Raw genomic sequence first — 24,524 nt, forward strand, 5'->3', positions numbered from 1 at the left:
CTTTCCTCATACGATCTTCCTACCATACCAGGCAACATCCTGGTAAACCTCCTCTGCACCCGTTCCAGTGCCTCCACATCCTTCCTATAGTATGGCGACCAAAACTGCACACAATACTCCAGATGCGGCTGCACCAGAGTCTTATACAACTGCAACATGACCTCAGGGCTCCGGAACTCAATTCCTCTACCAATAAAAGCCAGTACGCCATATGCCTTCTTCACCGCACTATTTACCTGGGTGGCAACTTTGCCACATGTCTCTCAGTAGATAAAAGGTTGATTAAATGTCTCAAGCATCCCTTAGTCTTGTTTATTTTGAATGGAAGAGTATAAATTAATTACAGTATTTCAATGCTAACATCAGATTGTACACTGATTTAGATACTTATTTTAAAATATTAGCTGTTATATTGTACACTAGTATTAATATATCAATACAAATCACAGCATTTCATTGAAGTTTTCTTAGGTGACAAAAACTAAAAAAAAAAATCATACTCCAATAAGCAAATTCTCAAGCTTGCTTTGAGCCAAAGAAGCTCATTTGTGCCAGCTCTTTCATAAGTTGACTCTACAATTATCTGCAACCACAAATCTCACACTATTTGGGTTTCAAGCCACAAAGAACAAAAGTTTCATGCCTCGTTAAACCTGATTTACAAAGTGCTTAGGACCCCAATTGAGAACCGAAATTTTTGTCTCTTTTCTGCTCGATATGCTTATCATGGATGCTCTTCTACACACCATACATATTTTCAATTTGATCCTTGTCATGATCAAAAGTGACTAAATTCCTTGAATTGAAGTGACAAACCTTGAATTCCTCACCATCAAATGCCACCCCTTCTATCTACCACAGGAATTTACCGCTGCTACACTAACTGCTGTGTACATACTGCCACAAGCAAAGGTTGAGGAAGCTCTGGATGTGCTGCACTCCACCGCCAACAGTCTGGAGACGGAACACCCTGAGGCCCTGTTTATTGCAACTGGCGACTTCAAATCAAGCCCATCTAAGGAAGGTGTTACCCAAGTACCACCAGAACATTACCTGCCCCATCAGGGGCCCAAACATTCTAGCCCACTGCTACACCACTGTGAAAGATGCCTACCGCTCCATCTCCCGCCCTCATTTCGGGAACTGACTACAATGCAGTGTTTCTTCTCCTGGCTTACAGGCAAAAGCTCAAGCAAGAGACCCCCTCGCGGATACAGGTCCAGTGCTGGTCGGAGGAGGCAGAGGAACAACTCCGGTGCTGAATGAAATCGGCTGATTGGGCCACGTTCAAACAGTCCGCAGGTACCTTGGACAAGTACGCCACCACCATAGACTTTACCAGCAAGTGTGAAGAAGACAATATACCGAGGAAGTCAATCCAGGTGTTGCCTAACAGGAAACCCTGGATGAATCAGGCCATACAGAACCAGCTAAAAACCAGACGTGAGGCCTTCAGATCAGCAGACCCACTCAAATAGAAGAAATCCAAGTATGATCTTCGCAGAGCCATCTAGACACCCAAGGACCAATACCGATCCAAACCACAGATCCAGACAGACACCTGGGCGACTATGGCAAGGACTGAATGACATCACAAGTTGCTATCACCTGCTATCATCTAAAAAGCGACAGTACAAGATAGCGGATGATGACACAAACCTCACAGATCATCTCAACGCCTTCTATGTTCGCTTTGAGCAGAATTTCAGTGGAGAGCTAACACCTATTCCGACAAGTCCTGATTAACCTATCCTAACAGTCACTGCAGAGGTCAGATCAGTTTTCCTTCGTGTGAATTCAAGGAAAGCGATAGGACCAGACAGAGTACCAGGCCGTGCACTCAGAGCATGCACAGATCAACTGGCAGAGGTCTTCTCGGACATCTTCAACCTCTCCCTGCAGCAGGCCACTGTCCCTGCCTGTTTCAAGAGGGCCAACATCATCTCTGTGCCTAAGGCAGCTCATGCAGCATGTCTCAATGACTACCACCCAGTGGCCCTAACTTTGGTGGTCATGGGGTGCTTTGAAAGGCTGGTCATAGCATTAATCAACTCCAGCCTCCCCACTATTCTTGACCCACTCCAATTTGCCTATCAGACCAACAGATCCACATCAGATGCCTTTCACTTGCCCTTCACTCCTCCCTAGGATGTCTTGACACCAAGAATAGCTACGCAAGAATTCTACACATTGACTACAGTTCAACACTATTATCCCCTTGAGACTGATTACTAAAACTTAGTGATCGCTGACTAAGCCCCACTCTCTGCAACTGGATCCTTAGTTTTGTGACGCACAGGCCACAATGAAGATTAATGTTACATCCTCAGTAACACTCAACACTGGAGCCCCTGAGGGGTATGTACTCAGCCCCCTACTGTACTCACTGTATACTCATGACTGCGTCGTCAAATACCAGACTAATGCTATTTACAAGTTTGCTGATGACACCATTATAGTTGATCAAATCTCAGATGGCGATGAAACATACTACAGATGGAAGACGGAAGACCTGGAAAAATAGTACACTGAGAACAACTTGGCTCTCAATGCCAGCACAACCAAGGAACTCATTATTGACTTTCAGCAGGATGTTACTCATGCCCCCCTACACATTGACAGCACAGAGGTGGAAAGAGTGGAGAGTGTCAAACGCCTGAGGTTGGTCACCCACAACAAGTTTTCTTGGACTCTTCATGTGGACACTGGTTACAAAGGCCCAACAACATTTCTTCTTCCTCAGGCAGCTGAGAAAATTTGGCATGACAGCAAATACCCTTACCAACTTTTATAGGTGCGCCATCGAGAGCATTCTGTCTGGATGTATCACTACCTGGTATGGAAACTGTACCATTCAAGATCGGAGACGGTTACAGAGAGTGGTGAACTCGGCCCGGACAATCACAAAGGCCAACCTCCCATCTATAGAATCCATCTACCAGGCCCACTGTCAAGAAAAGGCCGCCAGCATTCTCAAAGATCCATCCCCCGGCAATGCTTTTCTACAACCTTGACCATCGGGGAGAAGGTACAGAAGCCTGAACACACGCACCAGCCGGTTTCAAAACAGTTTCTATCCTACTGTTGTTAAAATACTGAATGGACTTTCAAACTCTTAGCATTCGTCTGTGCCCGTGTTTTGGTTTTTGCCACTGTTTACCTATTATTTACTTATCTATGCTATTTAACTCTGTGATCTTTCTGTATTGCTCGTAAGACAAGGCTTTTCACTGTGCTTCAGTACACGTGACAATAAATTCAATTCAATTCAATTCATGGACTCAGCATTGCCACAAGAGAAAGAAAGCATTTTCACGAATTGAGTTGAAGAGAATATTTGCACAGAAATAGCCTGGTGATTTGATTATTAAAACTGTAGATTAGCATTTCTTTAAATGACCCCAACAATTTACAATGTCTTCAGCAAAAATAAAGATTCTCATTTACGATAGTAAGCCACTGAAGAGAGAAATCAACTAATTAACTGTCATCCTCCAGCTGATCAGAAAAAGTGCTTTTACAAGAGAGAGAAAAAAATCACATTTATCTTTGCTAATCTTTTCCGTTTTGCATACCTATGGAAGGTTTTAGAAAGTGTTTTCATCGTTATTGCTATTTAAGATTCATATTCTATTCTCTCTTCATCAATCTTTGTCCTCCTTTGCAGAATTCTAAGGTTCTCCCAAGCCTCAGGTCTATAACCTTTTTTTAAAGCTATGTTATATGCCCCCTCCTTTCATCTATATATTGTACTTCTCTATGGTCACTACTCCCTCAAAATTCTTCTGTTAAAGTTATTAAATAGTACTCTCTCATTGCATAATATTAGGTCTCCAATAGCCCTATTAGAGATAGTGAGGACAGCAGGCACTGCAAAGTCTGAATTGTTAAAATGTGGAGCTGGAAATAGCACAGCAGGTCTAGCAGCCTCAGAGGAGCAGGGCAGTCGATGTTTCAGTCGGAATCTTTCATCATGACTGGGAGGGGGAAGGGGGCTGAGAAATAAATGGGGGTGTGGGGCTGGGGAAAGCTAAGTGGATGATATGTGGATGCAGGTAGGAGGTGATTGTGATTGTTATTGTTCAGTGGGAAGGGTGGAACAGATAGGCGAGAAGGAAGATGGACAGTTAGATCAGGTCAAGGGGGCTGGACCTGGGATGAGGAGATTTGGAAGCTAGTGAATGCTACATCGAGGCCTTATGGCTGTAAGCTCCCAAGTGGAAGATGAGGTGTTCTTCCTCCAGTTCCATGTGGCCTTATTGTAACGCACAGTCCTCCGCTCCTTCCACTCCAGCCCCAACCCCACCATCAAACCAGCTGACAAGGGCAGGGCAATGGTAGTTTGGTGCACCAATCTCTACCTCGCTGAGGAAACACCAACTCACTGACATCTTCTCCTACCACCCCCTTGATCATGGCCCCACCATCATCCCCAAAACCATTGACAATCCCATCACCTCAGGAGATCGCCCATTCACAGCCTTCAATCTTAGAGATCCCCAGCTTCACGCTGCCTGGTTCTATCTCCTACCCAAAATTCACAAACCTGACTGCCTCATAGTCATAGAGATGTACAGCACAGAAACTGACGCTTCAGTCCAACCCGTCCATGCTGACCAGATATCCCAACCCAATCTAGTCCCTTCTGCCAGCACGTGGCCCATATCCCTGTAAACCCTTCCTATTCATATACCCATTCAAATGCCTCTTAAATGTTGCAATTGTACCAGCCTCCACCACTTCCTCTGGCAGCTCATTCCATACATGCACCACCTTATGCGTGAAAACATTGATCCATGGGTCTCTTTTATATCTTTCCCCTCTCACCTTAAACTTATGCCCTCTAGTTTTCATCTCCCCTACCCCACGGAAAAGACCTTGTCCATTTACCCAATCCATGCCCCTCATGAATTTGTAAACCTCAAAAAGATCATCCTTCAGCCTCCAACGCTCTAGGGAGGACAGCCCCAGCCTGTTCAACCTCTCCCTACAGCTCAAATCCTCCAACCCTGGCAATATCTTTATAAATCTTTTCTGAACCCTTTCAAGTTTCACAACATCCTTCCGCAAGGAAAGAGACCAGAATTGCACTCAATATTCCAACAGTGGCCTAACCAATGTCCTGTATAGCCGCAACATGTCCTCCCAACTCCTGTACTCAATACTCTGACCAATAAAGGAAAGCATACCAAACGCCTTCTTCACTATCCTATCTACCTACGACTCCATTTTCAAGGAGCTATGAACCTGCACTCCAAGGTCTCTTTGTTCAGCAACACTCCCTAGGACCTTACCATTAAGTGTATAAGTTCGACGAAGATTTGCTTTCCCAAAATGCAGTACCTCACATTTATCTGAATTAAACTCCATCTGCAACTTGTCAGCCCTTTGGTGCATCTGATTCAGTACCCATTGTAATCGGAGGTAACCTTCTTCACTGTCCACTACATCTCCAATTTTGGTGTTAGCTACAATCGACCGATTGTCTCTGCCTGCTCCTGTCCCACTGCACTAATCTCCTCTTATCTCAACTCCATCCGTCCCCTACAGACTAGGAACTCTCCAGCTATGTTCAGGACACAACCCATGCCCTCCACCTTCTCCAAGGCTTGCAATTCCCAGCCCTCAACACCTCATCTTCACCATGAAATCCAGTCTCAATTCACCTGTATCCCCTACAAGGGCCTCAAGACCCTCAGTTTCTTACTCTCCCATAGACCCAACCAGTCCCCCTCCACTGACACTCATTTGCTTGGTGGAATCAATCCTGACCCTTAACTTTCCCTTTCAATTCTCTCACTTCTGAAAAACCAGAGGAGTGGCTATGAATACCCACATGGGTCCAATTTAGGCCTACTTCTTTGTTGGCTCCATGTGGAACAGTCCCTCATCCACAGTTACACCTGCACTCTCTCCAATGTTTTCCTCCACTACATCAATAATTGTATCTGTGCTGCCTTGTGGTCCCATGAGGAATTTGAACAGTACATCAACTTCACCAACACGTTCCACCCAGACTTCAAATTCATCTGGACCATCACTGACACCTCGCTCCCCCTCCTGGACCTCTCTGTGTCTCTAGTAACTGACTCAGCTCTGATATCTTCTATTTCAAACCCACTGACTCCCATTGCTCCTTTGACTGCACCTCCTCTCACCCCTTCCTACTAAAATACAACCCCACACTCTCAATTCCTCCTCCTCTGCCATATCTGCTCCCAGGATGAACGATTCCACTCCAAGTCATCCCAGATGTCTTCCTACTACTTCAAGGACTGCAATTTCCCCTCCCCCCCTCCTCAAACCTCCCCACTCACCTACATCTAAGGGCCCAAAGAGTCATTCCAAGTACGGCAGAGATTCACCTGCATTTCCTCTAACCTGATTTATTACATCCCGATGTGGTCTTCTCTACATCAGATGGACCGAACACAAACTCTGGGACTGGTTCAGGGAACATCCATTCTCTGTGTGCTCTGATCAACCCCACCTTTCAATTGCCAGCCATTTTGACTCCCCTGATGGCATGCCCATCCTGCGCCTTGCCCACCTCAAAATAAGGCCACACGCAAAGTGGTGGAGGTACACCTTATTCTCACTGTAATTCACCAGCTTCCAAATCACCCCACAACACCACCTCATCTCAGGTCCAGCCCTCCCTCTCCACCCCACCCTTTTGACCTAATCTCACCTGTCCATCTTCCTTCACACTGATCAATCACAATCACCTGCAACCATCTATCACCATTCCACCTACCTTTCCCCCTGCTCCATCCCCCTATTTATTTCACAGCCCCATTCCTGAAGAAAGATTCCGACCTGGAACATTGATGCCCTTGCTTCTCTGATGCTGATTGACCTGCTATGTCTTTTCCAGCTCCACCCTTTGTCAATTTTACAACAGCCCATGCCTTAGTTGGTTTCTCTCCATTTATTGCTGCAGAAAATTATCTAACAAAATTCCAGGAGTTAATCTTCCAAAGCACTGGGATTCATTAGATTTACCCAGACTAGAGGCAGAATGAAGTCATCCATGGTGACTGCACTTGCCTCTAAGACCTTTCATTTGCATTACTGTGTGGTGGTGGATAAACCACACTTAGCAATGTTTGCTGCCCCTTAAGCGCCACCCAACTAGATTCTGGTCTTTGGATTGGAGATCCTCTCACAAGTAAATTGATTCCATCCCTGATCAGCACCAGCCACTGTTTTCTTCTTAGACTATCCCAGTCAAATGTCCTTTAACATTTAGTTCCCAGCCTTGGCCACCATACAGCCATATCTCTGCACTGGCAGGACAATCATATTCTTAATTCTACTTGCACCATACAACTTGTTCAAATGCTGTGTGCTTTCAGACAGTGATTTTAATTCTGCTCTTTTAGTACCATTCTGTAATTTGATCCTGACTGATTCTAGGACTTGTTCCTGCTGCTTTCTTATTTTATTTAGAGTTTTTATACTCCCATAACCAGCTTAGCTTTTTTATTATATTAACATTTCCTTTCAGCTTCCTAACAAACCAGTTTAAAACATCCTCAAGAGCACTAGAAAATTCCCCTGTGACGATACTAATGCTGCTCCAACTAAGGTATAATCCATCCTTCTTGTATAGGTCCCAGCAGCCTCAGAACTAGAACTAATGCTCCAGAAATCCACACCTTTCTTCTTGCAACATATTTCCAGTCACATGTACTTAGAGACATATGAGATAATCAGAGGGTTAGATAGAGTGGACATGGAGAGCCTTTTTCCAGGTATGGTGACGGCGAGCACGAGGGGGCATAGCTTTAAATTGAGGAGTGATAGATAGAGGACAGATGTCAGAGGTAGTTTCTTTACTCAGACAGTAGTAAGGGTATGGAATGATTTGCCTAAAACGGTAGTAGATTTGCCAACTTTAAGTGCATTTAAGTCGTCATTGGACAAACATATGGACATACATGGAATAGTGTAGGTTAGATGGGCTTCAGATTGGGTCGGCGCAACATCGAGGGCTGAAGGGCCTGTACTGCGCTGTAATGTTCCATGTTCTAATCTTCCTAGTGCATCACCTATCATCACTGACTAGTTCATCGTATTGGGAATAATCCTGAGACGACTGCCTTGGATGTCCTGCTTGTCAGATCCTCACCCAGCTTCGGGGATTCTATGTTCAGGACCTCATTGCTTTCCTTAGCTTTTTTTGGTGTTAACGTAGACCAAATCCTCCAGATTTTCAGTGCCCCCTCAAAATAGTGTCCTGGGGCCACTCTGAAATGCTGACCTTGGCACCAGGGAGACAACAGATCATTCTAGTGTCACTTCTATGGCCACAGTAATGTCTGTCTATTCTCCTATCTACTGAAGCACCCACTGTTATCGCCCCACCTCTCGTTTTACACTCCACCTATGTAACTGAACTGCTTGTGACGTCATGAGTACAGCTGTCTTTACAATCCTCTGACAAACCAGCACCAGTATCCAAATATACAGTGAGGAAGATAGAGACAGGAGCACTCTTGCACCTATTTGCTTGGTCTTCCTGGATTTGCCTCCTGGTTACCTATTGCCTTTCTATGTGTATACTTTCAATCTGCAGAATGACCACTCGGATATACACGTGTTCCACATGGTCCTCAGCTACTCTAAAGTGACTCCAGCTCCAGTGGAGTTCCAAATGCAAGAGTTCAGGTCCTTATAAATGGGGACAATGTCTGCACATGTCATCGTCTAGGCCATATGAAGCATTCAGGACTCATTGCATGGTAGAGGATGGAGATTCCACACACCTGACTGGTCCTGCCATGCTATATCTTTATTTTCAACTGGAGAAAGTAAAGTTCCTCACCAATCAATCTTCATCCTTGCAGATACTTGCACTAGATGCTTACCAATTAATCAGCTGAAAACTTAGGAGCAACAGTAGCTCTCTGCCTTCCCCAGGCCTTTAACCCTGTGCTCTTCTTAACTCCTGTGTCATGAAGCCTATACTTATAAACTACCATGACACCAATCCAGTAGGACCACAGATTGAAGACAGCTAAGTCACCAACCTTCAGAAATCATATATCCCTTTAAACAAACTGGACTTTAAATTGCTGGAGGTATTCTCCCACTCTGTAGCCAATTTAGAAAATTCATAAAATCATAAGGGTTATTGGTAAGGTGAATGGCAAGAGTCTTTTCCAGAGGGTGGGGGGATTTCAAGATTAGGAGGCATATTTTTAAAGGTGTGAGGAGAAAGATTTAAAAAAGACATGAGGGGCAACTCTTTTTTTAAAAACACAGAATATGGTCCATGTGTGGAATGAACGACCAGAGGAAGTGGTGGATATGGGAACAGTTACACTGTTTCAAAAACATTTAGATAAGTACATTAATGAGAAATGTTTGGAGGGAGATGGGCCAAGTGCAGGCAGGTGGGACTAGTTTAGTTTGGAATTATGGTCAATATGGACTGGCTGTCAAGGGGTCTATTTCTGTGCTTTATGGTTCTAAGTATAATTTGAGTGGGTTAGAAAAAGCAAAGCATTTTTATTACTTTTCTGAAACCAGGCTATGTACAATAAAGCCTTTTAGTTTTTGTTTTCAAAATAAACTAAAGGAAATCTGTCTATTTATGGTTATTAACAATTACAACACTAAAATTATTAAACAGGCATGGATTTTTACTTTGTTCATGGAGTGTGGGTGTCATGGGCCAGGTCAGCATTTATGCACATCCTGAATTGCTCAGATGTCTGTTAAAAGTCAACCACATTGCACAACCACTATTATGTTAGATTTGTTTGTTTTTTTAAATTGACTTCAAATTTCATCTTCTGCCATGGTATGATTTGAACCCATGTACCCAGAACATTAGTCTTAGGTTCTGGATTACTAACATAGTAACATACTGATCATGTTACTGAGTCACCTTGGCAGACATTAAGAGAAAAAGAAACATAAATGAGGAGTAGGAAAGACAAGCTAATGTTACCTTGTTCTAACATTAATAAATATGATTTAATATTGCTGATAATTTAAATGTTTGTGCCCAAGTTCCTCATAACTATGCTCAAAATTATTTGTCTAGAAGCTAAAGAGAATGCCTTATGTAATAAGCATTTACATGATGTAATTAATGCACAAATAAAATACCAATTCCCATCTAGATACTTCCTCAACATGTTTAGAGATGATATTACATAATTCTAGAGCAGACGGGACATGAACACGAGCCTTCTAGCTTAAAGGCACAATTAACTTTCCACCAACTTCTATCTAATATGGGTAGGAGTGACGCTAATGAAGTTAATGAAGCGCTTTGTACCCAACCTTCATTAAAAGTAGAACCAAAGGCTATTTTCTTTATATAGAAACACAATTCAGTAGCAATACTCAGTTAATGGTAGTCACTAAAAAAACCAAACAATTTGTTGAAACATGTTCAGTGCACTTCCAAACAACAGTACAAGTATTCTGCACTGTCAATACATGAAGATGCTGTAGGAAAGATACCTTAAACATTAGCACTTGGGAATTTAGACATTAAAGCAGAGGTCTAAGAAATTTGTAGCTTCAATTCTATGAAAGCAGCTTTTTTATTAAAAAAAAAGTTCAGAAAGCAATTTGGAACAGTCAGCTAAAGACATAATTTCCAAGAAAGCTTGTCATCCAAGTGTATAGGAGACTGTGGTGTTAATTGATGATGAATTAAATGCTGAGTTTTATGAGATACAGGAAAACAAATGGACATGGGCCAACAGTTGATCGAGTTCAGTTCAGATTTAGGGTTTCTGTTCACAAGAACACTTGCATATCAGCTGACCGCAGTTAGTTTGTGAAGATCTAAAGCTATTTCAGTAGTCAATGCTTGTGAGTTTGTCATAGAGATGACCAGCATGGAAACAGACCCTTCAGTCCAAATCATCCATGCCGACCTGATATCCTAACCTAATCCAGCCCCACTTGCCAGCACTTGGCCCATGTCCCTCTAAACCCTTCCTATTCATATACCCATCCAGATGGCTTTTAAATGCTGCAATTGTACCAGCCTCCACCACTTCCTCAGGAAGCTCATTCCATACACACACTACCCTCTGCGTGAAAATGTTGCCCCTTAGGTCTCTTTTATATCTTTCCCCTCTCATCCTAAACCTATGCCCTCTAGTTCTGGACTCCCCAAATCCAGGGAAAAGACTTTGTCTACTTTTTCTATCCATGTCACTTGCAATTTTCTAAATTTCTTTAAGGTTACCACTCAGCCTCTAACGCTCCAGGGAAAACAGCGGCAGCCTATTCAGTCTCTTCTTATAAATCAAATCCTCCAACCGTGGCAACACCCTTTTAAATCTTTTCTGAACCCTTTCAAGGTTCACAACATCCTTCCAATAGGAAGCATACCAGAATTGCACCCAATATTCCAAAAGTGGCCTAACATATGTCCTGTACAGCCACAACATGACCTCCCAACTCTTATACTCAATGCTCTGACCAATAAAGGAAAGCATACCAAATGCCTTCACCACTATCCTATCTACCTCCAACTCTCCTTTCATGGAACTATGAACCTGCACTCCAAGATCTCTTTGTTCAGCAACACTCCCTAGGACCTTACCATTCAGTGTACATATCCAGCTCGGATTTGCTTATCACCAATGCAGCACCTCAGGATTTATCTAAATTAAACACCACTCCTCAATCCATTGGCCCATCTGATCAAGATCCATTGTACTCGGAGGTAACCTTTTTCATTGCCCACTGCACCTCCAATTTTGGTGTCATCTCCAAACTTACTGTTGAAATCTTCAAGCTGTCAGAACTGAAATGAGTTCAGTCCATCCAAGCTTAATACATGTCTCTCGGTCATCAAAACTAGAAATAGTCAGTTCAGTAAAAAATTAAACAGAGTTAAGATAGGAGTAACACTTCACAGGGATTGACTATCAGTAAGTAATATTGCTAGGAAAATACAGAAAGTTGGTTTGATGTTTATGTTAAGATCATCCTAAACTGCTTATATGTATTCTATCTCAGTTTGTTTTGTGAAATAAACTGGTGTTTATTTGTTAAAGAACATTGGCAACCTTGTTGTACAATCACAAGGGGCATGGATAGGGCAAATAGCCGAGGTCTTTTTCCCAGGATAGAAAAATCCAAAACTAGAGGGCGCAGGTTCAAGCTGAGAGGGAAACATTTACAAGAGGACCTTAGGGGTAACCTTTTCGTGCAAAGGGTGGTGTGTGTCTGGATCAAGCTGCCAAAGGAAGTGGTGATGGCACAATTATAACATTTAAAAGGCATCTGGATGCGTTTATGAAATGGAAGAGATATGGACCAAATGTTGACAAACGGGACTAAGTCAAAGTTTGTGCGAAGATTTGTAGCTCGGGTGCTCGTTGTTGTGGTTCTGTTCGCCGAGCTGGAAGTTTTTGTTGCAAACGTTTCGTCCCCTGGCTAGGCGACATCATCAGTGCTTGGGAGCCTCCTGCGAAGCGCTTCTTTGATGTTTCCTCCGGTGTTTATAGTGGTCTGTCCCTGCCGCTTCTGGTTGTCAGTTTCAGCTGTCCGCTGTAGTGGTTGGTATATTGGGTCCAGGTCGATGTGTTTGTTGATGGAGTTTGTGGATGAATGCCATGCCTCTAGGAATTCCCTGGCTGTTCTCTGTCTAGCTTGCCCTATGATAGTAGTGTTGTCCCAGTCGAATTCAAGTCAGTTTGCGATGTCTAGTCTGTGCAGACAAGTTGCACTGAAGGATTTGGTTCCATGGGCTGTATGAATCTATGACTATGTGAATTTGTTCAGTAACTAACCACCACAGGAATCAAATGTAAAAGTTTAAATTGATCAATCGAGCTAGGCTTCCTTGAGGTCTGACTATCTGGTATCACCATCATTTGGGATCATTAAACCCCACAGTATTTACTTCAACTTATTGAAAACTGACATACATTTTGCAAGTGTTAGGATTTGTGCTGCAGAACAGTGCATGAAATTAAGCAATTACATCTTTTTGGTCTACACCATACATGGACTCCACAATGCTCATTTAATTTTCTAAGGAATTAATGTTCAATATCCACTTTAATGTCACAAATAAATGTAAGCAACTCCTGCAAAATATTTACAAATGGAGTTAAATAAGAGGACGTGAAAGATCATTGTCTGCCGTTTTACTGTTTTGCTTCTTGCAAGGATAGGATTTATATGTTATTGTACAAAGCTCATCCCTGCGCTATTACCATGGGCTAGTTGGCAATTTTTTCTCGGAGCATGAGACAGAGAACAAGTGAGTGGGCTGATTCACAGGCAATTTTGACGTCACCATTTGGAATACTTGTATAAGCCCACCTTTCATTTTGTATAAAATCCAATTTAAATTCCCAGTGCGATATACACATTGTCACAGCTGCTAGGAATTGTCAATGTTACGTGGAGATGAATCATTTTAACTTATTCTTCCTTTTGTTGCAATGAATCCTATATTTAAACAGCTGGTTTGAATATACAGTTAATATACTTGCTTATAGCTAAATATTTCACATAAGTAACTTTTCTCTCAAAATCAACTCTATATGTACAGTTTAGAGGGCAGTTTTATCTCAATTTAAAGAAACTTATACACATTCTATATACATCCTCTACTTTCACATTCAAGTTTACTAAGCTTCAAATCGTAATCCTTAAGATAGCCTTGCTCCAATAGTTCTCTTACTCACTACTGTCTTTTTCAAAGTTTAAGTAAACAGGTGAAAAAAAATAAAAATTACCATGATTAGTTTTACGGTTATGCGGCTTGAGGGCAAAATGAAGGGGATCTTGTTATTTTGGGGCAGCACGGTGGCTCAGTGGTTAGCACTGCTGCCTCACAGCGCCAGGGACCCTGGTTCGATTCTCACCTCAGGCAACTGTCTGGAGTTTGCACATTCTCCCGGTGTCTGCGTGGGTTTCCTCTGGGTGCTCCGGTTTCCTCCCACAGTCCAAAGATGTGCAGGTTAGGTGAATTGGCCATGCTAAATTGCCCGTAGTGTTAGGTGCATTAGTCAGGAGTAAACGTAGAATAATGGGTCTGGATGGGTTGCTCTTCAGAGGGTCGGTGTGGACTTGTTTTCACACTGAAGGGTATCTAATCTTAAACTAAATAGTTGGGGTGGGGTGGGGTGGGGGCGGGAGGAAGAGAAAGAGAGACAGGGCAACAGTTCAGTTGTGTGGAAAAAGTTAAGGTGTGGCGACGGCTCAGCAAAGGTTGTGAAGTTTCCAGCACAACTATTAGGACAGAGTATGGAAAGGGTCAGAAATCTTACTTCAGGTACAGTAGATAAGGGGAGAACTCATTGGTGATGAAGGGCTTTTGCCAGAAACATTGATTTTCCTGCTCCTCAGATGCTGCCTGACCTGCTGTACTTTTCCAGCACCACACTCTTGGCTCTAATCCCTAGCATCTGCAGCCCTTACTTTCGCCAAGGGGAGAACGATGAGAAGGGAGCAGTCAACACAGGACAGAGGGTGTGGTATTTAAAGGCATGCAGTATGTGAAACGATAAAAAGGAGCTTGTACCATAGATGGAAAATGGCAGGTACCATGTTACAAGTATCACAAAGGTGTGACTACAAGACCAGGGCTGGGAACTGAATATCAAAGGAGCCAGACATTATAAAGATCTCAAAGTAAGGGAACACTTAGGAGGCAGCAATCATAATATGGTAGAGTTAAGTCTACAGTTTGGGAGAGATGGCAAAATCGGATGTAATAGTATTACAGTTAAATAAAGGTAATTATAGGGGCATGAGAGAGGAACTGACAAAAAACAACTGGAAACAAAGCGTAGCAGGGAAGACCGTAGAGCAACAACGGTAGGGGTTTCTGGGTGTAATTGAGGACAATGCATCCCAAAGATAGATTATCCGGGGTGGGGAATTAGACAGCCATGGCTGGCAGAAGGAAGTCAGGAAATGTATCAAAGAAGTGAGAGCCTATAAAGTGGCCAAGAGCCCTGGGAAAATCAGAAGATTGGGAAGACTACAAAAACAAACAGAAGATAACAGAGTGAAATAAGGAAGGAGAAGATAAAATATGAAGACAGGCTAGCCAGTAATATTAGAAATACTAAAAGTTTCTTTAAATACATAAGAAACTATTGAGAGGCAAAAGTAGACATTGGGCCACTCCAAATTGACACAGGAAGACTAGTGCTGGGAGATAAGGAAATAGCTGAAGAACTTAATATGCACTTTGCATCAGTCTTCACAATGGAAGACATGAGTAATATCCAAACAATTAAGGAGAGTCGGGGGCAGAGCTGAGTATGGTAGCCTTTCCAAAGCTAAAGGTCTAAAAATTGAAAAATCTCCTGGTGCCGATGGGCTATATCCTAGACTTCTGAGGGAGGTGGCTGAGGAAATAGTGTAGGCATTGGCTGTGATCTTTCAAAAGTCACCCGAGTCAGGGAAAGTCCCAAATGATTGGAAAATCACTGTTGTAACCCCCTTCAAAAAAGGATCACGACAAATGATTGAAAATTATAGGCCAATTAGCCTAACCACAGTTGTTAGTAAATTTCTAGAATCCATCATTAAGGATGAGATTTCTAAATTCTTGGGAGTGCAGGGTCGGATTAGAACAAGTCAGCATGGATTTAGCAAGGGGAGGTTGTGCTTGACAGACCTGTTAGAATTCTTTGAAGAGGTAACAAATAGGTTAAACCAGGGAAACCCAGTGGATGTTATCTATCTAGACTTCCAAAAGACCTTTGATAAGGTGCCTCACAGGAGGCTGCTGAGTAAGGTGAGGGCCCATGGTGTTCGAGGTGAGCTACTGGCATGGATTGAGGATTGGCTGTCTGACAGAAGGCAGATGGTTGGGATAAAAGGTTCTTTTTCAGAATGACAGCTGGTGACAAATGGTGTCCTGCAGGGTTCAGTGTTGAGGCCCAGGCTGTTCACTTTATATATTAATGAAAGATCGAGGGACAGTTTATCTGGCAAAGTTTGCCGATGATATGAAGTTAGGTGGACAGGCAGGTACTACAGAGGAGGAGGGGAGGCTGCAGAAAGATTTAGACAGTTTAGGAGAGTGGTCCAGGAAACGGCTGATGAAATTCAATATGAGCACTTCGGAAAAAAGAATACAAGCATGGATTACTTTCTAAATGGTGAGAAAATTCATAAACCCAAAATACAAAGAGATCTGGGAGTGCTGGTCCAGCATTCTCTAAAGATTAACTTGCAGGTTGAGTCCGTGATTAAGAAGGCAAATATAATATTGTCATTTATCTCAAGAGGGTTGGAATATAAAAGCAGCGATATGTTGCTGAGAATTTATAAAGCTCTAGTTAGGCCCCATTTAGAATACTGTGTCCAATTTTCAGCCCCACACCTCAGGAAGGACATATCGGCACTGGAGCATGTCCAGTGGAGATTCACATGGACGATCTCTGGAATGGTAAACCTAACATACGATGAATAGCTGAGGATCCTGGGATTGTATTCATTAGAGTTTAGAAGGTTGAGGGGAGATCTAATAAAGATAATACTTGGCTTAGAAAGGGTGGATGCTAGGAAGTTGTTTCCGTTAGGGTGGGAGACTAGAACTAATGGGCACAGCCAGAGAATTAGAGGGGGTCAATTTAGAATGGAAATGAGGAGACATTTCTCCAGCCAGAGTGTGGTGGGCCTGTGGAATTTATTGCCATGTAACACAGTGGGGGCCAGGACATTAAAGGTCTTCAAGGCAAAGATTGTTAAATTCTTGATCTTGCAAGGAATTAAGGGCCACGGGGAGAGTGCCGGTAAATGGAGTTGAAATGCCCATCAGCCATGATTAAATAGCGGAGTGGACTCAATGGGCTGAATCGCCTTACTTCGACTCCTATGTCTTATATGCATTCTATTAAGAAAGACAGTCAGATGGGTGTTGTGGGGAGGGGGGGGGGTGGGGGAGGGGAGGTGGGGAGTGCACAATGCCCTCAGTTCTTTTGTCCAGATCTTTAATGTATAACATGAACAGTGTGTGGTCCTAACACTGATCCCTGTGGAACTCCAGTAGTCACCGGCTGTCAAGCTGAGAAAGATCCACTTACCCCACTCTCTGCCTTCTGCCAGTCAACCAATTCTCTATCAATGCAAGTTCCTTGTCCCTAACACCAAAGGCTCCTCTTAGCAGCCTAAGTGGCACCTTGTCAAAGGTCTTCTGGAAATCCAACAGATCGTGTCCACTGGGTCTCCTTTGTCTAACTTATCTCCTCAAAAGAATTCTAATAGATTTGTCAGGCATGACCTCCCCTTGACAAAACCATGTGACTTAGCTGTATTTGACCATGCACTTCTAAGTACACTGCAATCTCATGCTTAATAATTGTTGCTCAAATCTTACCAACAACTGAGTTCAGGCCAACCAGCCTTTAATTTGCTGTTTTCTGCCTTCTTCCTTCTTAAACAGCGGTATTACATTAACAATTTTTCAGTCCTCTGACCCCAGTAATTCCTGAAAGATCACTAGCAATGCTTTTACAATTTTGTCGACTCTCTCTAAAAAAAATCTGAGGCGTACTCCATTTGATGCAGATGACTTTTCCGCCTTCGGACCTTTCCACTTTCCTAGCAGCTTCACCTTAGTGATGGCTACTACACTCACCTCTTGACATTCTGGTAACTTCCATGGTGAAAACTAATACAAAGAATCTATTCAGTTCCTCCACCATTTCTTTGCTCGCCATTACTTCTTTTCCAGCCTCATTTTCCATTCTTGTCTCTCTCTTGTCTTTCACATATATAAACTCTTGCAGTCTTCTTTCAGATTACTAGTTAGCTTACCCTCATTAATCACTGTGTTCCCCTTCCATGCTTCAAGTTGTCCTCCACTGGCTTCCCAATCTTCCAATTTCCCACTAATCTTCACTATTTTATAAACTTTTACTTTTATGCTGTCCCTGACTTCCCATAGTGCCTCGTCCTACCCTTAGTAGGTTTCTTCTTCCATTGACTTAATTTCTGTTGAGCTGCTTGAAAAACCCCAGAAACTCCTGCCATTATTGCTCCACCATCTTCCCTGCTAAGTTCCCCTTCCAATCAACTCATTATGGCCATTGGCCCTTAGGGGTACCTTCACCTTAAGCTCCCAAATCAAATTTGCCTCATTACACATCTCCAAATCCAGAATTGTCTGTTTCCTAGCAGACTCTACAACAAGCTGCTCCAAATAACTACCTTGAAAACATTCCACAAATTCCTTTTCTTGGGATCCGTGACCAGTCTGATTTTCCCAGTCCACCTGCATATTGAAGTCCCCAGTGATTATTGAAATAGTACCTTTCTTAGAGGCCTTTTCTATCTCCTGATTTACTTTCTACCCCATATCCAGGAAGGAAGCCTTTACATAATTCCCATCAGGGTCTTGTTTCCCTTGCAATTCCTCAACTCTTCCCACAGAGTCTACACCTTCTGGCCTTATATCACTTCTTGCCATTGATTTGATTTAATTTCTTGCTGGCAAACTCTGCTTAACATGCAGGTTTAGTTGGCAGTTAGGAAGGCAATCGCAATGTTAGCAATCATTTCAAGAGGTTTAGAATACAAGAGCAGGAATGTGTTGCTGAGGGTCTGGTCAGACTGTATTTGAAATTCTTTGAGCCCCAGATCAGAGGTAGGATGTGATGGTGTCAGAGGGGCCTAGAGGAGGTTGACAAGAATGATTGAAGGGTTGAAGGGCTTGTCATATGATAAGTGGTTGAGGAGTATGGGCCTGTACTCAAATGGAGTTTAGAGGATCGGGGGGGAACTTACAGAATACTCAGAGGCCTGGATAGCATGGACATGGAGAAGGTACTTTACAAGTAGGACCCAAGAACACACACTCAGTGAAGGGACAATCCTTTAGAACTGAGATGAGGAGGAATTTCTTCAGTCAGAGGGTGGTGAAGCAGTGGAACTCATTGCAGCAGAGGGCTGTGGAGCCAAGTCATTGAGTGTCCCTAAGATAGAGATCGATATGTTCACAATTGGAAAGAGGTTCAAGGGTTACAGAGACAAGGCAGGAGATGGTAGAGAAACAAATCAGCCATGATCAAATGTTGGAGAAAACTCGATGGGCCTAATTTTGCTCCTCTATCTTATCATCTTATGTTCCAATCTTAAATTACTTCATTGTTAGAAATTAAAGAAAATCCAGATTGCTTAACTGGAAGAAAAGGTGCAAAGTGTTTACATTTTATAACAAGTGACTAGATTTGAAGTGTATGGTTCACATACATGGCAAACAAATGCGAAATAACCCATCAGAACACATCCCAAAAAATTAACCACTTGCCAAGTCATGGTGACAAGAATGGCCTACACTGTACTTCAAAAATGACGTTGGTGAATATTTTCCCTACATGGTTATCTTGTGGCAGATACCAATCGATCGATTTGCTAAATTATTTACCACCAAGGCTGTTTGTTTTTTGAGTTCCCAATGTGACGACTCCCTGCCCATTCCAATGACAGTAGGATGAGGCCCTCAAGTGGGAGGAAAGCCAATAATGGACAGTCCTGCTCCAAATTTAATTGAGCTCATTGCCTCCTTCGTACCTTCACTCCAAGTCCCACTACACCTCAAATTCCATTTGAGCTTCTTGGCAGTTTGGATTGGTGTCAGATTCACTGGTAAGTGCACAAGCGGCTTTGAAGTTCCTCAAGTACTCTCAAGCCATGCCTCCTGTAGGAGTTTACATTTGGTAGGAGAGATATAAGTCTGTACAAATTCCCCAGTCTTTCTCTGTATGAAAACTGCTGTTGCACTTAATCTTTTTTTAGAAAGGTAGGGAAAAATTAAGTTCCTCAAACTGCAAAAAAAGCGTAGAAATAAGAACGCAATGTTTGAGTTTGTACTTGAAAACACTCAATATATTCAGTATTAAGAAACGGATCGGATTTAAACACTGTGCAACAGTAACCCCTCACTGGGCATTGTTTCATGGCTTAATTTGCAGGATCTCTGAATTACATAATCAAAGAAATAGCATAAAACTAAACAGAAATAGTCTCAATACCTATTCAAGTAGATGATCAGCAAGGCAATTAGATTTAACTGTCCTTCTCAGGGCTGATCAAAATATATTGGCCTGGTTGAGATCAACGCTTTTAGCAATGATACAGAATTTTCCTGTTTGCTGGTTTAGTATCATAGCAGAATAGTCAAAGATGTTTTCAACAATGGAAGCTAGAAGGCAACGTGGTCCCCATCCTACACCCACTCCGATCAAAATCACCTTCTCAAAATTCCACCTTCAGTGTCCTTCCCTCCACTAGCCATTTATATAATTTGAATTGACCAGCAATACTAAACAGCATGACCTTTTCATTCAGACTGCCAGGAGGTTAATATGATCAAGCTTAATCACATCCTCCACAGAATCTGCTAATGGATCAACAACCCTTTAGTAATTGACACAAGGATGAATGGCTAGCTGAAGTGAGATGTGCCATAAGCTGCCAATGTGGCTAAAACAAATTGAGTTATGTCATTTTTTTACTCCATATCCTCACTAACTGAGATCATGCTGTATCCTAGGATAATCCTTGGCTTCTTTTTGACACCATCGTCCAATGCCTTAACCCCTTCTTCTCAAACATTTCATTCTCGTGACCAAAAGCAAGTGCAACAGGCTTCTAAATTTCTTTGTCACAGAGTCCATCAACTCAGCTATCTCCCTTCTGCTATCACAGAAGTCACCTCCACTCCATGTCTGAACTCACATTTTAGGTCATAAACTAGACCATCTCCCGTCATATCCATTCCAAACTCAGCTGGTCAGGGAGAAAACCCCTTCACCACTTTAATTTTATTCAATCACTGAGCATCCCTTATTAGGCCCTATGCTGGCTGATATTAATTATTTTCTCTTCTCAGATACTATCCCTCTACCTTCCAACATCCAAATTCACTCTCACCACCCCTTCTTCTAAAACCTCACCTTGACCCATATTCTTGCACATTTGTAGCCCTTTTTTAAGCTCCTCCTTCCCAAAATTCTTTGAGCACATCAAATCCATTATAATCAATCCCACATCTCCAAGCTTCAATCTCTCCAAGTAGAAACGCTCCTCCTTTCTCAACTTCTATGTAGCTTTGGATATAGTCAGCCATTCTATTTATCTCTATTGTGCCACTAAGGTTCCATTTGAACCCAACCAGTCATAGATGGAGGTATAATTGCAACCTCGTTTCTTCCACCATTATCTCTGGATCTATCTTTGTCCCTCTCCAATCCTATAATCAACATGTGGCTCAATAACAACGGCATTTGACTCTGCACTAGTGAAATTAAAAAGTGAATATACATAGCATATTATACTGTATACACACTAACACCACTCAGCTTTATCACCTCACATCCCTGTGAGATGATTGGCATCAGCTCATGGTGCACAAATGATTATTACATTCTTATCCTTCCTCTAAGGCCTCCTTTCTTCCGTAAATCAGACCTCATCCAGTCCTGTAATGTTCCAAAATTCTGTACTAATTCATCACTGGTTTCTTCGTATGCCCATTTACCAATGTTGGGGTAAAACAACTTTGCCTTCAGCCATCCAGATCAAATCTCTAAAACTCCTTCCATCTGCTTCTTTAATTTAGTTGTTAACCACTGATATTCGATTCTCATGTTTTGGCTTAGATTAACCTCAGTTTTTAATCAATTTATCTTATTAGGAATGCATCGGCCAGCTTAGAAAGCAGACATTAAAAACACCACGTAAATACAGTTGTTAAAAATGCATTAAGACAGAATAAACCAACCCATTTTTATTTGAAAATTGTCTTCCACATATTCACAGCCTCATATTACAGTTTACTGTGTTTAATGATTGAGAAATGTGTTTTCTTGATGGGTTTGACACTGTTTTAATCTAATAGCATCTATCAAGAGTTAAATGAGTTGCCTCCTAAAATAAATTAACAATTATACGAATCCAGAGGTAATCAATCATTCAAAGAGAACAGTTCTATCTTGGTCGGACGGACAGAAACAAATTAAAATACACAAGCCTACTGATGAAAGTTTTATTTATATAGACCAATGATCTAAAATAATATGTAAATACTTGTGTCCAAACAGCATTTTCACATTATTTGAAGGGGATCACATATTTGATGCTGACCAACACTGAACAGTGAATTGTTTGTTCAGTACCAAATACCTCATGAAAATAAAATGTCCTTTGCCTTTGGCCATTTCTGTATGTTTTAAAATCAACTGCAAAGAGAAACAGCTTGAAGGTAAGTGGTGATAAAAATAAACATAATGAGTTATTCCACCTGTTGACCCTTCAAAACAAAAGAGCAGCACAAGCTCTGACAACCTCATTTTAAAACCTGAGAAGCACATTCAACAACCACTACCTTGCGATTCCCTCATGGACAACTCTAGTCTTACTCTGGAGGCAGAGTATTAATGGAAGGCACTTCTACACAGAGGACAGCACTGTCACAGAAAGTGACAGATGGTGCAACTCACCAGGATCAAAGTTGTATTACATCTTTGTAGAGCAAACAGTAAGGCAATGACAGAAAAAAGCATAATCGTGTAACGTGAAACATCAGGTGCAACAGAGCATTAAATCAGACAATGCAAAAAGCATAAATCCGATCTTAGATGGATCCGCAGGAGTAACATAGTTTTACACCAAACATTTTCCAAATACTGTTCTCGTGTGTGAATACTATTAAATGGGCTCTGATTGGCTCACCTAAACTGAAATCATTTTCAGGTGTTTACACTTATGTTTTCTTGGGGGTGAGCTGTTAGTGGTAGTGGCACTGCCTATGACACAGGGTTCAGCTTCCACCTATTTCAGAGGTGTGTAGTGACATCTCTGAACATGATTATTATGATTTTATCAAAACATTATACTAAAAGGTTGAGCAAATTAGTGAATGTTACACATTCATATCCAATGGTCACATACCAGTACTCTCGAGCACGGATGAAAAGGTGAATCAGTGTACATACAGGTTAAATTAGCATCAGAAGAGGTTGAATCAGTGGCAGATTGATCACCTGACTATGCTGCTAGTTTCTCTTGGGCAATTCCTCGTTTCCAAAAATTGCAAACATGGAATATTTTTGGCTATTACCATTTTGACACTTCAAATTACTGTCAATGACTACCTCAACTTAACAGCAGACAGTTCAATCTCTGACACACCAAAAAGAGCACTGCCGTCCATTTCAAATGTCAATTAATTCCACACATTTCTCACTCACCAAATATTGATTCCAAGTATCCTGAGAGATAAATCGTTCAGGAACGAATGAGGGTGTGTAATTAAATCAGCGATGTGTATGTGTGTGTACACACACGTACACACATAGCATTTCCACCACAGTAACAGATACTAATAAAATCACTCCCTACCTTCGGAAACATCAAGGTCTGTGGTACCTTTCACTTGAGTAAAACACCATTGAACATCACTCCCACAGCCTCCGGCTCCTAAAAAGACAAATTCATCACGGATGGAATCAGTTTGACTGGCATTGAGTCCCCTTCTCTCATTCAACGGCACAAATAACGAGCAGTGCATTAAGTCTTTGCTTACTTCTCATCGCTGCAAGTTCCCTCCACCGTTGTAACCCAGAAACTGGAAGCCAGGGCACGGTCACACCCCAGAGCAATACTCCTCAATCATCTGCCGGGGCTGCACCGCGCTGGGGAGGGGTCCGGATTGACAATTCCACACGCCAATCCCACCACAAACAACCAGGCGGACCTGCCGAAGGGAGCTCCCCACCGCCCAATCGGGAAATAGCAAGCAGCTTTCCGCTCGGCTGACTCCGAGTGAAGACGGATGTTTTGGTTTGGGAGGATTTGCCACATTTAAAGTGAAACCCAATCTAAAATGGGGATGCTGCTTCGCTTTGTCTTGCCACCCGGAATCCAGCTTGTTTTAAAGTAGTCTCGTAAATCGGTAGCTGGAACAACTGTCACTCAAGTCGCTTTCTAGCCTTCAAAAGAAGTGTCGAGTGGGAGAACACCTGACCACACATAAAACCAGACTTCTGCTTCATATAATTTTAGCATTGTCAGCCTGGCTGTCAATCTTGAAATGCATATTTCTCTAGTAAATGCAGGAAAGAATTTCTGTATCAATAGATTACTGCTTGCTCTTTTTGCAATACTTAATTGTGGGGATTTTCTTCCCACACTATTAGAGAAACTGAATCAATATTTTGAAAATGGATTATGAACTCAAAAGGATTACTGGCTCAAGTTGTTGATAGCCATGTGTTCAGTGATGGTAATGTCACAGGTAGATAGGATAATGAAGGCAGCTTTCGTTTGGTATGCTTCCCTTTATTGGTCAGAGTATTGAGTAAAGGAGTTGGGAGGTCATGTTGCGGCTGTACACAACATTGGTTAGGCCACTGTTGGGATATTGCGTGCAATTCTGGTCTCCTTGTGAAACCTGAGAGGGTTCAGAAAAGATTTACAAGGATGTTGCCAGATTTAGAAGATTTGAGCTACAGGGAGAGGCTGAACAGGCTGGGGCTCTTTTCCCTGGAGCGTCGGAGGCTGAG

General features: G+C 42.3%; 1 protein-coding gene across 4 annotated transcripts in view; it reads right to left on the bottom strand.

The window, feature by feature from the left end:
- Nucleotides 1-23,750, bottom strand: part of LOC122539411 (serine/threonine-protein phosphatase 2A 55 kDa regulatory subunit B gamma isoform) — a 370,044-nt gene extending 346,294 nt beyond the window's left edge. For 2 of the 4 annotated variants that reach the window (XR_015753322.1, XM_043674219.2), the window contains exons 1-2: nucleotides 23,546-23,736; nucleotides 23,362-23,439 (exon numbers count right to left, since the gene is read on the bottom strand). Coding sequence is in view for 3 of the 4 variants with exons in the window: in XM_043674219.2 (XP_043530154.1) it covers nucleotides 23,362-23,439; nucleotides 23,546-23,552 (85 nt within the window). In the remaining variant the exon portion in view is untranslated. Of the gene's footprint in view, nucleotides 1-23,361; nucleotides 23,440-23,545 lie in introns of all 4 variants that reach the window. The other 2 variants (XM_043674221.2, XM_043674223.2) reach the window with 2 other exon arrangements.
- Nucleotides 23,751-24,524: the final 774 nt, after the last annotated feature.

The sequence above is a fragment of the Chiloscyllium plagiosum genome, unplaced genomic scaffold, assembly GCF_037043375.1.
Source record: "Chiloscyllium plagiosum isolate Xiang-an unplaced genomic scaffold, Cpla_swu_hap1 HiC_scaffold_36, whole genome shotgun sequence".
Lineage (NCBI taxonomy): Eukaryota > Metazoa > Chordata > Chondrichthyes > Orectolobiformes > Hemiscylliidae > Chiloscyllium > Chiloscyllium plagiosum.